We start from the raw sequence: 16,431 nt of genomic DNA, 5'->3' as shown, positions 1-16,431 counted from the left end.
AATTTCAGAAAACATAATGCTTAGTTCTGGCCAGGGGCGGTGGCTCACACCTGTAATCCCAGCACTTTGGGAGGCCGAGGCAGGTGGATCACCAGAGGTCAGGAGTTCGAGACCAACCTGGCCAACATGGTGAAACCCCGTCTCCACAAAAATACAAAAATTACCCAGGCGTGGTGGTGTGCACCTGTAATCCCAGCTACTTGGGAGTCTGCGGCAGGAGAATCATTTGAACCTGGGAGGCAGAAGTTGTAGTGAGCCGAGATCATGCCACTGCACTCCAGCCTTGGAGACAGAGCGAGACTCTGTCTCAAAAAAAAAAAAAAAAAAGAAAGAAAATATAATGCTTAGTTCTGGTTTAAATTTGCTCACCGACTTTTCTTCTTTGGAGAATCAGATCTAGCTTATGACTCATAAACTAGGTAACTATGATAATCTAGTTTATGATTCAGATACACTAGGGTGGTAAATTCCTACAATTCAACTTCATGATTTAGCTCTGGTGCTGTAGGAGGGGTCCAGAGAGCTGGGGTCTGTCACTGCACTCAGGCTTGTGGGGGCTGGGTAACACCACCCTGCAGGTGGTAGTGAGAAAAAGAGGACTTGGTGTTGTTATCTTCTGTGGCAGCAGCTGCCCTGGGGGTTCTGTAGGGAGGGGACAGGGTGAGGCCTTGGGGACAGGGCACTCGGGGCCCACAAGCCTGTGTGGCCTCAGTCTCAGTAGAAGCCTCCAAGGAACCTCAGCTGGCATCATTGATGGGAGTCCGGGTGCCACCCAGCAGTCTCTCCTGCTCGCTCTCCTCTGCCGGGGGCCGGCCCCGGGACAGGCGGCCCAGCAGCGGGCGGTGCAGCCCGTTGTAGAGGGCAGTCCCTATAAGGAGTATGAGGAAGCCAAGGATCTGCAGTGCGTGGAAGGCCTCCCAGCCCAGTGCCAGGCTCAGTGCCCAGATGACAACGGTGCGCAAGCTGTCCAGCACCATGCGGGTGGTGGCGCTCAGTTCCTTGGTGACGCTGATGCCTGCGAAGTTGAAGAAGGCAATGCTACTGATGTTACCCAGCAGTGCCACAGCAATGAGTGGCTGCCGGCCCACTTGGCAGAAGGCGTCCAATGCATCCTCCAGCGTCCCACGAGGGTTTCCGCTGAAGGAGCCGGCGGGGATGTAGTACATGGGCACCAGCAGCAGGGAGAGGATCACAAAGCCAAAGAGGCCTGGGGAGTAGAGGAGACAGTTACACTCTCCACCTGCCCCCAGACCCCCAGCACAGCCCACCAGCTTGGCCTCCTCTGATCTCGGGTCAATCCCTCCCAGTGGTCCTCATGCTGGCTCCCTCCTTTTACATCCCTCAGCCTCTTATTGGGAGCTTGTGGCCTATTAGATGGGTTCTAGCTGTCCCTTCTCCACTTTCACTCAGGGTTTTTTTGACTGGATCACGAGCAAGATATACATTTTATATTGTGACCCAGTACACATGTGCACAGGTTCATGGATACACACACACACACACACACACACTCTCATAAAAACATAACTACCCTTACAGTATACAATGCTCTGATATTTAAAAATTCTATTCATTAAAAAAAAGAACTGCTAGCTGCAACTGACTACATTATTTTTACAAGTTTGGAAAACCACAGCTTTCTAGTTCAGTGTGTTACTGGTCTGTGACAAGGAGTTTGCACCAGAAGGTAAGTCCATGCACTGCTTCACTCATTAAGTTCTTGCTAGAAAACAGAAATGAGTGGAAATAGACTGCACGCTCGTAGACATAGCTAATTCACATTCTGCCTAAGCCCTTCAGCTCACTGGGGGCCAGACAAGAGCTGCTCCCCAACAGGCACTAGCCCCCAGGCCATTCTTTGAAAGCACAGCTCTATCTTGCTAATCTCATAATTTTGATAGTTACTTCCCTGCTCAAAAACTTTCAGTGATTCCTCCCTACCTGTCATTTAAAGTCTAAATCTACTTGCTTGATGGTAAAGTTCTCTAATAACATGACCCTGACCTACTTAATTCCTGATTATTTCCCCAACATCAAACCTATACCGCACTCAAATTATTATTTTTTGAGAGGGAGTCTCACTCTGTTGCCCGGGCTGGGTGCAGTGGCATGATCTTGGCTTGCTGCAGCCTCTGCTCCCCTAGCTTAAGCGATTTCTCCTGTCTCAGTCTCCTGAGTAGCTGGGACTACAGACATGCGCCACCACACCGAGCTAATTTTTGTATTTTTTGTAGAGACGGGGTTTTGCCATGTTGGGCAGGCTGGTTTCAAACTCCTGACCTCAGATGATCCACCTGCTTTGGCCTCCCAAAGTGCTGGGATTACAGGCATGAGCCACCGCACCCAGCTACACTCAAATTATTCCTCACTGGTTTTCAAATTCATGTCCAGCCCCCTGTGCCTTTGCTCTGGAGTTGCTCCTACTACTGCCTGTTGAAATTTGCAGCTTGAATGCCACCCTCCCTGTCCTGAGAGACTCAGACAGGCATGGCCAATGAGACATCAGTTGAGCACAAGTCCAAGCTTGAATTCACTGACTGCCCTTTCTTCCTGCTGGTCACCTCCTCTGAAGGGCTTGCATCTCATTCATCTCTGTCCTTGGTCTCCTCTAGCTCCTGGCACAGCAGGTGTCAGAAGATTTGTCAAAACACATCTGGAAGGCAATGGGGGGCAGGAAGTTCACCCCACCCCCCCAAGTGAACCCTGGCTCAGCTCCCCACGCTCCCTTCCACCCCACTCCTTCCAGGCCCCTGTGCCCACACACACCCTCAGTGCCAACTGCCCGCAGTGGGTGCACATTGTGTTTGTAAACGAACTTCTCCTCTAGCACCATCTGGATGGCGACGATGATCTGCGCCATGATGATCAACAGGTCCCCTGTGGGGAAGAAGAGACCCAGATGAGAACACGGCTGCACTGGGGCTGGGGGTCAGGACAGCATGGCCACAGGGACACAACATGCCAGCCCCTGACCTCTGCAGGGCCCCCTACAGTTCACAGGCACAGTCACTACTGCCTGTCCCTGATTCCCCCGGTCCCTGAGGGGCAGGCCCGCAGCGCCAGGCTGAGGCCCCAGAGGCCTGCCTATGTCTAAGAGCTGCCCCACAGGGTAAGACACAGGTCTTTCAAGAAGCAACAGGCTTTGAGATAGACATTTCTTGGCTGATCCCGACCCTAAGTGACCCAGGACAGTCACTTCATTGTAAAATCGGCTGTGATGCATCCCTTCGGGGCCTGTGGGAGTCACTGTGATGAACACACAGTGCTCAGCACCAGGCTGCGCACTTGGTAAGCACCCGTTCCTTTCCACTCCCAAATCCGGTAGTTTGTATGTCTGCATCTATATCAAAGGACAAGCCAGCCCCTCGCCCTGCCCGGCCTGCCACTCATCCTTGGTGGAGCCACATCCCTTTGCAGTCTTCCCTACATTCTATCCATCACCTCCAGAACTACCCGCCTCACCCAGGGCTTGGCATATGGCACATGGCAGAGCTTGTATGAGTCTATGCTGGGCTCCCAAGGAGAACAGGGCAAGATAGGGCAGCCCCGTGTCCCTGCCTCTGGCCGCACCTGTGATCACTTCGCTGAGCTTGTGCTGACTGTCGTGCTTGCTCAGGAGGTCAGCCAGGCCCACGACCACCAGCCCCGCAATGGTGGCTAGGATGCCCAGCCACTGGCTCAGCACCAGCCTCCGGCCCAGGAAGGCCACCGAGAACAGGCCAGTGAATATGATCACTGCACCCCGCAGCATCTGGAAGCTGGAGGCACTGGTCATGTTCAGAGCTAGGAAAGGAGAAATGAATGCCAGTTAGCTTCCCAAGGCGAAGGTCATCTGTTACTAAGGGGTCTTCGGGGATGGGGACATGCCAAGCTCGTAGTAAGTGCTCGCTCAGTCCTGCCTGCATGCCTGAGCGTGTGAAGTCTGGGGGAATGGTGGGATGAAGTGGAGGCGGGTGGGATGGGGCTGTTCCCCCAGTAGCCCCTTCAGCCACAGCCTCCCCTGAGCCCTTCTCAGCCTGGCCTGGTTACTCACCCACATACATGAGGCTGGTCCCTGTCATGTCACAGAGCGCTGGGGGCAGGAAAAGAAGAGGGTTGAAGGGCTGCTGGGGGTCTATGCTGGAGTCTGATTGCCCTGTGGCTCTGCACCGGAGGAGGTAGAAGGCAGCCAGGCAGGACAATTCTCCCAGGAACATGCCTACTGCCTGCAGGGATGAAAACCCGAGGACTTCAGAGCTGGAAGGGACCTTGGGGATCATCTTTAACTATTTTTTTTTTTTATGAAAACTTCTGTCAAACAGGAGCTTACCTAGAACCCCAATATGTACCATAGACAAATGCAGAGCTGCCATGGAGGCCAGAGACAGCCTTCTACGTCCGCCCCAAAGCCCTCATACATCCTGATGAACCCTAAGGCTGTGCAGAGCCCTTTCTGAAAACCATCCATCTAGGCCAACCCCTAGTCAAATTGCAGGTGGAGAAACCTAGACCCAAGAGAGGCTCAAAGACTTATGTAAGGCCACAAAGAGGTAGAGCTGGGGCTGACATTTGAGTCTCCTGATTCTCAGTTCAACAAATAGTGTCTTCCATTTATGGTGTCTGCCCTGTCCCAAATGGTGTCTGGGCTCCCAGTGGATACAGAGCCGACTTGTTACTAGGGTTGATGTTTTCCACGTGTCCTGACTTGGGTGTGGTGAGGACATGACCACTTGCCAGGACTTTCGCAGAGGATGGTGCTCTTTGCCCTCTTCTAGACCTTGGATTCTGCTCTGGGGAGGGAGAGAGAGAAGTGGATGGCTCTTCCGGGAGCAGAAGAAGTCTCCACTCATAGGTCAGGAAACACCCTGGCGGGGGCGCCTGGTCTGAGGCCCGGGAGATAGGAGGTAGGAGGGACAGGGCCAGATACCTGGAGGAAGGGATGCTGGAAGCTGTGCTCCTTGCTCCCTCTGCAGCCCTCAGCCATGAAATTGTCCGCCCATCTGTGGAGAGAGAGGGAAGGTCAGACCTTGGCAGCATCGTGCCCTGGTTCTAGCGAAGAGGCTCACACCTCTCAATGTCAAGAGGCCCAGACCTGGGTGACTCGGCCCCGGAGTGGGGCTCCCTCTCAAAGGGGCCAGTCTTCACCTCAAGTAGTTGTAACTTGGCATTTCCTCAAGTTACTGTGTCTGTGCCTCTGTAATGCACAGAAATCACAGATACTCTCATGATCACATTATAGTCATTGTATATATCATGAGGTATCATTTACACTCATTACTCATGAAAATTACAGTAGTCAGACCCACTTATAACTTAATGTAGTAGAAAACATTTCTATATAGCTGGGCACAGTGGCTCACACCTGTAATCCCAGCACTTTGTGGATCACTTGAGGTCAGGCATTCGAGACCAGCCTGGCCAACATGGTGAAACTCCATTTCTACTAAAAATACAAAAATTAGCCGCGCATGGTGGTGCAAGCCTATAATCCCAGCTACTCAGGAGGCTGAGGCATGAGACTCACTTGAACCCGGGGGGCAGAGGCTGCAGTGAGCCGAGATTGCACTACTGCACTCCAGCCTGGACGATGGAGCAAGATCTTGTCTCAAAAAAAAAAAAGAAAAAAAAGCATATCTATATATATTACTATATCACAAATTTGCTTTTTTAAGTGTTTGATAACTGTATTTCAATTTAATTGACTTCTTTTGTAATCCTTGGTCTTTTTTTCTTTCCCACGGAGTCTCACTGTCACCCAGGCTGGAGTGCAGTGGCAAGATCTTGGCTCACTGCAAGCTCCACCTCCCGGGTTTATGCCATTCTCCTGCCTCAGCCTCCCAAGCAGCTGGGACTACAGGCGCCCACCACCACGCCTGGCTAATTTTTTTTATTTTTTTATTTTTAGTAGAGACTGTTTTGCCGTGTTAGCCAGGATGGTCTCAATCTTCTGACCTCGTGATCTGCTCTCCTTGGCCTCCCAAAGTGCTGGGATTACAGGCGTGAGCCATCGCGCCCGGTTCAATCCTTGGTGTTTTTATTTACACATTTTAAAACATTACTGTAAGAAGAGGTCCATAGGCTGTGCCAGACTGTCAAAGAGTCCCATGGCATGAAAAAATATCAAGAACCTCTGGTCTACACGAGTATGTGGGCCCTGGGAAATGACCACCTAATACAGACCACCTGCTCACCTTCAAAGAGCCTGAATGGTTTGGAAGATCTTTCTAATGCTGACTTTTAAGCAGGTGGCAAAGACATCACACTCATGGTGTGACCTCCCAGTCAGCACCTGGCAGATGGTGATGACTGATTATGACATACTTCCCCAGTGAGCCTAGACACAAGCCCAGAATCCTTTGTGGCATAGTGCTTTGGGCAGCTTAACCACCAATCACTCTGAACTGTCTGCCATCTGTGCGTGAAAAGTCTCTGTCTTGAATTTCATCTTTGCTGGGCTTGGTTAGGTCTGTGGAATCTTGTCTAATCTTTCATTTGAAAGCTCTTTAGGTATCTGGGGACTTACCGACCTTCTTCTGAATCTTCTCATCTCCTGGCTAATCAGCTCCAGCCTCTCCTAACCTTTCACCCCTGGTCACTGACTTCTGGAAGTACTCTGGTGTACCCAGGCCCAGAGCCAAGAGCATGTGATCTGGCCCAGACTGAGGCTAGCAAGGCGTTCTCCTCCCTCATGTTGACACCCTGGGTTTGTTGACACAGCTCCAAATGCATCAGTCACATCACGTGCTGACTCAAGTCAACACAGACCCAGAGCTGTTTCCTGTGGGCCACTGACCTGCTCCTACTGTAGCATACCCTGCGTAGGCAGTGGATGTCTCTAAAGTGCAAGACTCAGGGCTTCTTTTTATTAAATGTCTTTCCTTGAAATGTCTTTCCAGGGCAGTCAGATTGCAGTGCACAGCCCTGCACTGCCATTGGCTCATCTCTGTAGCGAGCCTCAGCTCCCAAAGGGCAGGGGAGTCCTCTGGTTCCTGTACCTCCCCCGCAGTGCCCCAGAGCATGTGCCACTGGTTGTGCCGCAGTTAGGGTCTAAGTTTGACAAAGTCCCTGTGCAGCTTTGGCTTCTCTATATGCCTCTGAGTTTGAGGAAGAAAACAGAGCTATGGCAAACCTATTCCACAGTGAGAGACCCCACCAGCTCCTGGAGATGTGGAGAAAGAGCAGTAGTTAAGACTGCTTGTGGTTCTTAGGAATGGCGGAGGCAAAGGAGAGTTGAAGGAAGAAGTTCGGATAGAACTGGTTACAAGGCAGAGAGAAACTGGGAGCCTGGCAAGGCTTGGGGACCAGGCTATAACCAGTCCCAGTACCAGTGGGGCAAAGAAAACAGGGAGTTTGGGAGCAGGGGAAGCCTCCACCCCAGGTCAGGAAAACATCTGACCTCATGGGCTGGAGTCTCATTTCTTTCTCTTTTTTTTTTAGAGAGAGGGTCTCACTATGTTGCCCAGGCTGGTCTGCACAAATCATTTACAGGCATGAGCCACTGCACCCATGGTGCCTAATTTCTGCCTGATTTGCTGTTGGCTCTTGGATCCCTGGCCAGGACAGCACATGGAACATGGGTAAAGGCCACAGACCCATCAGGGCTGCTCTCGAACCCAGTCTTGCTTTTGCAGAAAGAGCCGCCTGAGAAGGCTTGCATGAGGCAACTGAGTGAAACAGAGGCAAAGCAAGGAAGAGAGAAGAGGTCAAGCCTTACCAAGGGCACAGAGCCAACTGCCCAGAGCAAGTGAAGTCAGAGAGATGGGAATCCCCAGGCCAGGAGCCAAGGCTCCTCTAAGAGGGACAAGGGAGCTATTGCCAGGTCCATGAAGGTCGACCAGAAGCTTCAGGCAAGGATTATTATTATTATTATTATTATTATTTATTGTATTATTATTTTTGTCTGCAGGGGGCAGGTATGGAAGCTGCTTCCTCATCCTGGTACCATACCCAGACCACAGACTGGCAGGCTCAAGAAGTCCTCCCTGATCTGGCAGTGGGGTCACCACCCAGAACTCATGCTGGGCTACTGCTTGAGTCACTTATAGTAATGACAACTCACATACCCAGCACATTCTGGTTCCTCATTTACTGTCATCTGAGAGAGCTCAGCACCCAGCTGCTTCCACATCTCTCAATCCCCTGCTCCAGGCACGTTACTCCACCGAAGCTCAACAGTTTTTGTAGAATGAATGAGACTTCCGGATCCCTCCCAGCAAACAGGCCAGGTACTGCAGTGCAGAGGCCACGTTTCCATAAGTCCTACTTCCCACCTGAGTCTGAGGGCTCCCTGCTGGTAGAACGAGCTGGTCCACAGGGGAAACCCCTTGGGGCCCATCCTTCCCCAAAATTGGGGCGTTTCCTGGGGAGCTGACTGTAGGGCTGGTGCTGAGCTCTCCACCTCCCACAAGGGTTATCTTCGCTTTCTCCACAGGTAGCTCTGCCTAGACAGGCCTGGTTGGCAGCGCTCCCAGCTGGGGAAATGGAATCTCTTTGTATCTGAGGGCCTGGGGCAGGCTGACAGCCCAAGGGATTGGGTGTCAGCAGCATGGGATGCCTTGCCCAGCCTGAGATGCTCAGGCCTGCAGGTACCTTGGGGCAGAAAACCAGGCTTCTCATCCTGGATTGGAGATAGGCTTCAACTCAAGGTGCAGAATCAGAAAGACCCCAGCCTCACAGGCTAGAACAAAAATCCAGCCCCAGTGTGCCTGCCCCTAAGGTGGACAGCATTTTGCTGTCAGTCCTTCACAATGTTTGTTTTTTGTTGTCTTTTGTTTTTGTTCTTGTTTTTTTCTGAAACGGAGCCTCCCTCTGTAACCTAGGCTGGAGTGTAGCAACGTGATCTTGGCTCACTACAACCTCTGCTTTCCAGGTTCAAGTGATTCTCCTGCCTTAGCCTCCTAAGTAGCTGGGATTATGGGCACCCACCACCATGCCCAGCTAATTTTTATATTTTTTGTAGAGATGGAGTTTCATCATGTTGGCCAGGTTGGTCTCGAACTCCTGACCTCAAGTGATCCACCCACATCGATCTTCCAAAGTGATGGGATTACAGGTATGAGCCACTGCATCCGGCCAACAACGTTTGTCTTTTTGTTTTGTTTTTTCAGACAGGGTCACGGCTCACTACAGCCTCAGCCTCCCAAAGCTCAAGTGATCCTCCCACCTCAGCCTCCTGAGTAGCTGGCACTACAGGCATGGGCCACCATGCTCGGCTAATTTTTGTATTTTCTGTAAAGACGGGGCCTTGTTATGTTGCCCAGGATGGTCTCGAACTCCTGGCCTCAAGAGATCTACCTGCCTCAGCCTCCCAAAGTGCTGGGATTACAGGTATGAGCCACTGCGCCCAGCTCATGTTTCCTTAAATGCACAATTCATAGGACACTCCATTAAGCCTTACAACAAGGATCCTCATTTTAGATGAGGACTCTGAGGCTTAAGGCAGATCCAGGGTCACACCTTGCTTGAATTTATGCTCAGAAAAGGCAGAATACAGAGAAAACCCAGAGTTTTAAGTCCCACAGGCTGGACAAGTTACAGGGATAATCTTATCAACACTGACAAACTGTCAGAAGCAATACATGATATAAGGGTACATACATGACCTGGCACATGGCAGGTATTCAGCAAAACTCATTTTCTGCCCCTTCTCCTTTCCCTTCATTGAACAGAAGCCATCTCCCCCTTGTTGGGGTCAGTGTGGCCCCAGCTCTGCTTCAGCCTGAAAGCTACTGGAAAAACATCTGGAACCTGTCCTGCTGGCTGAGGCAGAGGTGGTTGGAGGGGCCTTAGGCCATTGTCCCTGCAGTTCACAGAGCCACAATGCTGAAACAGAAGAAACTCAGCCATCAGCTGAACGGAACTCCTTATTTGACAGACAGGAACCCAGGCGCCAGAGAGGGCTCCAGGGGCCCACAGCTCCTCAGGTGTTAAGACAGGGCCAGTACCCTGGAAGCTCAGCAGACAGTCATCCGCCCCCTCCCTGATGCTCTGAAGTTCTCCTCTGAGTTCCTACTTCCCCAGCTGGTGGGAGGAGAGGGGCAGCCCAGTAGATGGGCCTGTCTTCTCCGCAGACACTGCATTCTAGGGGAGATGACCTGCGGGGCTGGAGGCCCGAAGGGCCCTCGCGGGAACAAGCTGAAGCCCTCCTTTCGGCAGGCAGGCTGGGGAGTGGGCTCTCCGTACTGGGTGGTGAGTCACTCCCTAGTTTGGCCAGGCCCAAACTCAAAGCTCAGCATTCTGGGAGGTGTGCACGCCCACGTGAGCAGGGGTGGAGAACACAGACTGAGGAAGTGGCGACGGGGCTGGCTTGGGCAGATTAGCTGTGGCCATTCCCACAGAATCTCTGCCACTTCCTCTTGTGTCCCCGGCTTGTCAAGCCCAGTGAGTCCCCTTCTTTCTCCTGCCTGGAACCTACAGAAGGGCCAAGGCTTCTCTACTCTCTGGGGTGCCACAGCAGGTGGCCCTGGCTCCTGAGGTGACAAAGATGAGCCCTCTCATCTCTATGGACTAGAAAACTTTCCTCATGCTGGGCGTGGTGGTGCATGCCTGTAATCCCAACACTTTGGGAGGCTGAGGCAGGTGGATTGCTTGAGTCCAGGAGTTTGAGACCAGCCTGGGAAACATGGCAAGACACTGTCTCTACAAAAAATACAAAAATTAGGTGGGCATGGTGGCAGGTGTCTGTGGTCCTGTTGACTTGGGAGGCTGAGGTGGGAGGATGGCTCAAGGCTGCAGTAAGCTGAGATGGCACCACTGCACTCCAGCCTGGGCAACAAGAGAGACTGTGTCTTTAAAAAAAAAAGAAAAGGCTGGTCGCAGTGGCTCACGCCTGTAATCCCAGCACTCTGGGAGGCCGAGATGGGCGAGGTCATGAGATCGAGACCATTCTGGCTAACACAGTGAAACCCTGTCTCTACTAAAAAAAAAACAAAAAAATTATCCAGGCATGGTGGTGGTGCCTGTAGTCCCAGTTACTTGGGAGGCTGAGGCAGGAGAATGCATGCACCCAGGAGGCGGAGCCTGCAGTGAGCTGAGATCACACCACTGCACTCCCAGCCTGGGCGACAGAGCAAGACTGTCTCCAAAAAAAAAAAAAAAAAAAAAAGGAAACCTTCCTCAGTAGATCTTCAGTGTCCGGGAAGAAGATAGGGCAGAGATCACCAAGTCCATTTTACAGATGAGGAAACTGAGGCTCAGAGAGGTCCAGTGGCTCATCTATTCCCCAGCTCCCAAGCCTTATGCACTTCCCACTCTACTACACTGTCCTCCTGAGTTAAGACTTTCTCAAGCTGGCCCAACAACCCCTTTGAAGCAATTATCCCATGCCAGTTCATGGAACCAAAGGGTGGTGGGGGCAGCTGCCAAGAGCAAATATTGGAGCTGGCACAGAAAAGACACAGAAGAAAAGCGAATGCCTCTTCTCTAGTAGAGGCCTAGTGGTTTCCAGGCTTCCTGCCACTTCCTTGGCAGGGTCCCCGGCCTGGGCATGAAGGGAAGTCAGGCTCATATCCCTGCCTGGCTGGGAGGGCCCTACAGCCTGCAGAACTTAGGAGGGGAGCTGAGCTTTACTTAGTGGGCATCTACTAGACCCTGGCTCTATTAATTAATTAATTAATTACTATTATTTGTAGAGAACGAGGTCTCCCTATGTTGTCCAGGCTGATCTTGAATTCCTGGGCTCAAATGATCATCCCACCTCGGCCTCCCAAAGTGCTGGGATTACAGCCTGGAGCCACAGTGCTCAGCTGACCCCGGTTCTTCATATGTAGAACCTCAGTTGGATTCAGGAGACTGGGGCTCTGAAGTGAGTACCTGAGGATGGGCACTGGCTCAGGCAGACAGAAGTGGCTTGGACTAAAGAAGGTAATTGACAGAAGGTGCCAGTGAAGAGGTTTTGAGAAAACAGCCAGGGAAAGAAGAAGCCACTTCACAGGGAGGGGCCCCCTACCAGGACCCAGGGATGGGGCCACAGGGCCAGCATGGTTGGTGGCAGTCTCCCAAAGCCTGCTGAGCGTGCAGAGAGGAAAGCTGACCTGCGGCCCCAGCACAGCAGGCAGCACGTGCTCAGATGTGCTTCCTCATCCACTGCCTTTCATCCTCCCAAGAACCTGGGAAGGGAAACATCATGCTCTTGTCACAGGCCAAGAAACTGCCAGAGACAACCATAGGCTGTCAGTCTGAACCTTGAGTGGCCTGGGCTCCAGCGGGAGGACAAGTAGGCTGGTGACAGCAGGGTCTCCAGGCCGGCTGAGAGGCTTGACGCCCAGTCCTGGAGAGAGGACACATCAAAGGCTGGGAGGGCAGATGCCACTTACAGGTTTACAACTTCGACAAGCACAGGCTTGTCTGTCCTGTCCTGGGGAGCTGTGAGAGGAAACCCCCAGGAAGGAGGGACTTTGGGGTATCACAGTCATAAAAGAACACGACTTAAAGTGCTGAGGCCTGGGTTCCAGCCTTCATTCAGACACCAAACAGTTGAATCACAGAAAGAAACTTCTCCTGGGGCCTCCTTTGTAAATTGTGGGGATTAGACTGGATGATTTATCTGCTTTTAACAACTCTAAATGCCCCCAAAATGACCGGAGAAGTCCCCAGCCACACCCTGCAGTGGTGGTTAAGAGCATGGATGCTAGAGCCAGACCATGCTGGCTCAACTATAAACTCTGCCACTTAGTAGCTAAGTTGAACTTGGGCAAGGAATTTAATCATTTCCTACCTCAGTTTCCTTATACAGGAATATCAGCCCCTAGCTCTGTCTGATAGGGTGGTTATGAGAATTCCCTGAGTTCACACATGAAAGGGCAGAGCAGGGCCTGGGGCATGCGAGGTGCTCTTTGTGCATGAGATGCTTCTGCTAGTTGTCAGTACATGCTTGTCTGTCTGTGCCTGCTGGAAACCATGGGTCAACAATGTGATTTCTTTTTTTTTTGAGACTGAGTCTCACTCTGTCACCCAGGCTGGAGTGCAGTGGTGCAATCTGGGCTCATTGCAACCTCCGCCTCCCAGGTTCAAGCAATTCTCCTTTCTCAGCCTCCCAAGTAGCTGGGACTACAGGTCACACTACCATGTCCAGCTAATTTTTAGTAGAGATGGGGTTTCACCATATTGGTCAGGCTGATCTCAAACTCCTGACCTCAAGTGATCCATCCGCTTCTGCCTCCCAAAGTGCTGCGTGACAGGCGTAAGCCACTGTGCCCGGCCAGAAATGTGATTTCAAATCCATACTTCACATTGGGGTGCACGCAGCTGCTCCCACGTGCTCTTTCTCCCTAAGAGTATCCTTCTCATGGTTTGACCTTAGAACACTGTTTAGGGTCCAATTTGGGGGCCCGTCTTGGTGTGGGAGGATCCTGAGAGGCCCCACACCAGTTGTCAGGCAGGGGACAGGACCAAAAGTTGGGTCTGTCACTTGGGAGCCTTTTTCCTGACTCTCAGGCAGCCTCTAAGGGTGATGCCTTCTGGGATTGAGGATCTCTGTTTCCTACCTGACTGGTTTGGAGTTTTCTAAGGAAGGAGGTGAGTCAGCACAGTTTACCCCAGCAGTAACTGGCAATCTGGATTCTCCTTAGGGGCAACAGCCCTGGTGGACTTACAGCCACTCTCTAAGCACTTCACAGAGGCCTTGGCTGGCATGACAGAACAGAAGACTTGCTTTGCTGCGTTCAGATCCTGAGATGGGAACCCTCAGGCTGGGGCCTCTGAACAGCTAAGGACTCAGCATGAGGAGTGATCCCCAGGAGGATGCAGGGCCTGGAAGCCAGCAGTTCTCCACAAGGCACAGCTGGCCAGAGGTGAACCAGAGGAACAGGTGGGGCCCACCCAGGGCTCCAGTGACTGTGCCCACCGTTTGGGGAAGGGAGAACACTGTGACTGCTGTATGCGTACATGTGTGTCTCCTTCACCTCAGATTCCAAGCATCTCAAAGGTAGGGATCACCTCTTGGTCACTTCTGTCCCCTTCCCTCACACACCCTAGGTACCTTATACATGCCTGATGAGGCACTTTTCATACCACTGATGGGGTGTGCTAGGTATAAATGCCTCAGAAATGAATAAGAAATGGCCATTTCCCTTTAAAAGGCTGACAGTTTCTCAAAATGTGAAGCCAGATAGAAAACCCAGGGGACCTGGAACACCACTTTCAGAGTGGAAAAGCTCCTAATAAGCTTTTCCACACCACACCAATCCCACCTCGCTCTGGAGCCTGACAGGGCCCAGGTGGACATGAGGTCTAACTTGGAGAGGGCCACTGTCCACTGTTCTCCATGTACCTTGGTATCATTTCAGACAAAGGCCACTGGGCACTGCAGCTCTTATGGTGAAAAGGAGGGGCCGGGCATGGTGGCTTACACCTGTAATCCCAGCACTTTGGGAGGCTGAGGCGGCAAATCACCTGGGGTCAGTTCAAGACCAGCCTGACCAACATGGATAAACCCAGTCTCTACCAAAACTACAAAATTAGCCAGACGTGGTGGTGCATGCCTGTAATCTCAGCTACTCGGGAGGCTAAGGCAGGAGAATCGCTTGAACCCAGAAAGCGGAGGTTGCCGTGAGCCAAGATCGTGCCACTGCACTCTAGCCTGGGCAACAAGAAAAGGAGGGGCAGGAAGGCCCTGCCCTGAGATGGAGACAGAGAGAGACAAAGAACTGTCATCCTGCCCACAGCAGAGGGGAGGTTAGGCCCTGTCCCTCAGTCTCATGACTGCCCTGGGTCCTTAGTCCCTGACCTCCTGGGAACTGTCCCCCTGTCTCACCCCCATACATCAGAGCTGAACTGCCACTTGCCCTCTCTGAGTTAATGGCACTTCTCTTCTCCCAGGCAGAAACCCTGGAGTGATCTTTGTTTCTTGCTCATGTGGTTCAGGCCTGTGGCCATTCAGCATCTGGTCTCTCCCACCAGTTGTCCCTTCCTTTCTCTTCTCACTGCCACCTCCTAGTTCCCCTCATCTGCTATGCAGCAGCCTTGGAGTGGTTTTTCCTGCACCAAACGACTCTTCATGTCATCGACTGAATCATATCACTTTCAACATGTCATTCCCCAGCTGAAAAGCACTTTTCTGATTATGGGAGAAAATCTAGCCTGGGCATTTGATGCTGGTTACAGTCGACTTTGATCTGGCCTTTCCGTAGACTTTCCTTGGCTTAAAGTCTCAGCCACATTCCGAAATCCCACCTAAGCTTCAAGACGCAGCTCTAACCCCTCATCCTTGCAGAGCCGTGGGGTACCTCCCTGTCTGCCGCTTGAGGCCTCCACGTTCACTGGGTCACTCGGCCTGCACAGCCACTACTGCAGTTCGTGTGTACAGTCCTGGGGTCTCTCCCAGCTCATGGAGGGAGGTGCTCAGGCTTGAGCACTGGAAGGGCCGTGGAAAGGAATCGGCAAACCCTCCTGTTAAAATGTGGAAACGCCAGCACTGGAAGGGCCGTGGAAAGGAATCGGCAAACCCTCCTGTTAAAATGTGGAAACAGACGCGGAGGCTGTACAGCAAATCAAAGCCGGGGCTCGGATCCCCCCGCACGGGGCGCAGCCCCGCTCCGCATTTCCCCGGGCCTCGCATCCCTTGGGTGGTCATAAAACGCGCGAACAGACTGGAGCAAGTGGGAAAGCAAGAGAAGCCGGGAGGGCAGGGCCGAGAAGGGGGAAGGCGTAGAACGAGCGCGGGGGTCGCCAGGGCCTGCATGCCTGTCAGGGCCCAGACTCACTTTGCCGAGAGCGTGTTGATGGAGCCGGTAACGAGCATGAGCCCGGCCAGGAACAGCTGGTACTTGGTCCAGGCCATGTCGGCGGACGCTGGCCCTCGGTCCAGTTAGCTGCACCCGGTCCCGTCACCCGGGGTCTACTGCACGAGAGCTTCCGGGCCGGGCGTCACGTGACGCCTCCCTCTCGCCCCGCCCCCGGGGAGCGCGCCTAAGCCATGGTGCCCGCGCTCTGCGGAGTTGGCCTGGAGGGCTTTGGTGGCCACGCCTTGGCCCTAGCAAATCACGGCCCAGGTCTTCGTATTTTGTTTTCTTCTCTTCCTCGCCCTCCCCCGCTGTTTTGGGTTTCTTTTCTTTTCTTTTTTTTTTTTTTTTTGAGAAGGAGTCTCACCCTGTCTCCCAGGCTGGAGTGCAATGGTATGATCTCGGCTCACGGCAACCTCCGCCTCCTGGGTTCAAGCGATTCTCCTGCCTCAGCCTCCCGAGTAGCTCGGATTACAGGCGCCTGCCACCACGCCCAGCTAATTGTTTTGTATTTTTAATAGAGACAGGGCTTCACAATGTTGGCCAGGCTGGTCTCGAACTCCCGACCTCAGGTGATTCGCCCGCCTCGGCCTCCCAAAGTATTGGGATTACAGGCGTGAACCACCGCGTCTGGCCTTGGTTTCTTATTTTTGTCTTTGGGTCTTCCTATTTGTAAAAGGGGCGGATGGGACAGTGCAGTGAGGGTGCATCGTGGATATTTACAGCATTTTGT

General features: G+C 52.6%; 1 protein-coding gene across 1 annotated transcript; it reads right to left on the bottom strand.

The window, feature by feature from the left end:
- Positions 1 to 424: 424 nt before the first annotated feature.
- On the bottom strand, positions 425 to 15,833 carry SLC35F6 (solute carrier family 35 member F6). Its single transcript, XM_010371269.2, has 6 exons — positions 15,681 to 15,833; positions 4,907 to 4,979; positions 4,034 to 4,205; positions 3,571 to 3,783; positions 2,767 to 2,877; positions 425 to 1,207 (listed from the first exon to the last, which is right to left on the bottom strand). The coding sequence occupies exons 1-6, from the start codon at positions 15,755 to 15,757 to the stop codon at positions 738 to 740; spliced, it is 1,116 nt and encodes a 371-aa protein (XP_010369571.1). The 5' UTR covers positions 15,758 to 15,833; the 3' UTR covers positions 425 to 737.
- Between the last annotated feature and the right edge of the window lie 598 nt (positions 15,834 to 16,431).

Source organism: Rhinopithecus roxellana, chromosome 17 (assembly GCF_007565055.1).
Source record: "Rhinopithecus roxellana isolate Shanxi Qingling chromosome 17, ASM756505v1, whole genome shotgun sequence".
NCBI lineage: Eukaryota > Metazoa > Chordata > Mammalia > Primates > Cercopithecidae > Rhinopithecus > Rhinopithecus roxellana.
This window is presented reverse-complemented; position numbering and strand designations above follow the sequence as displayed.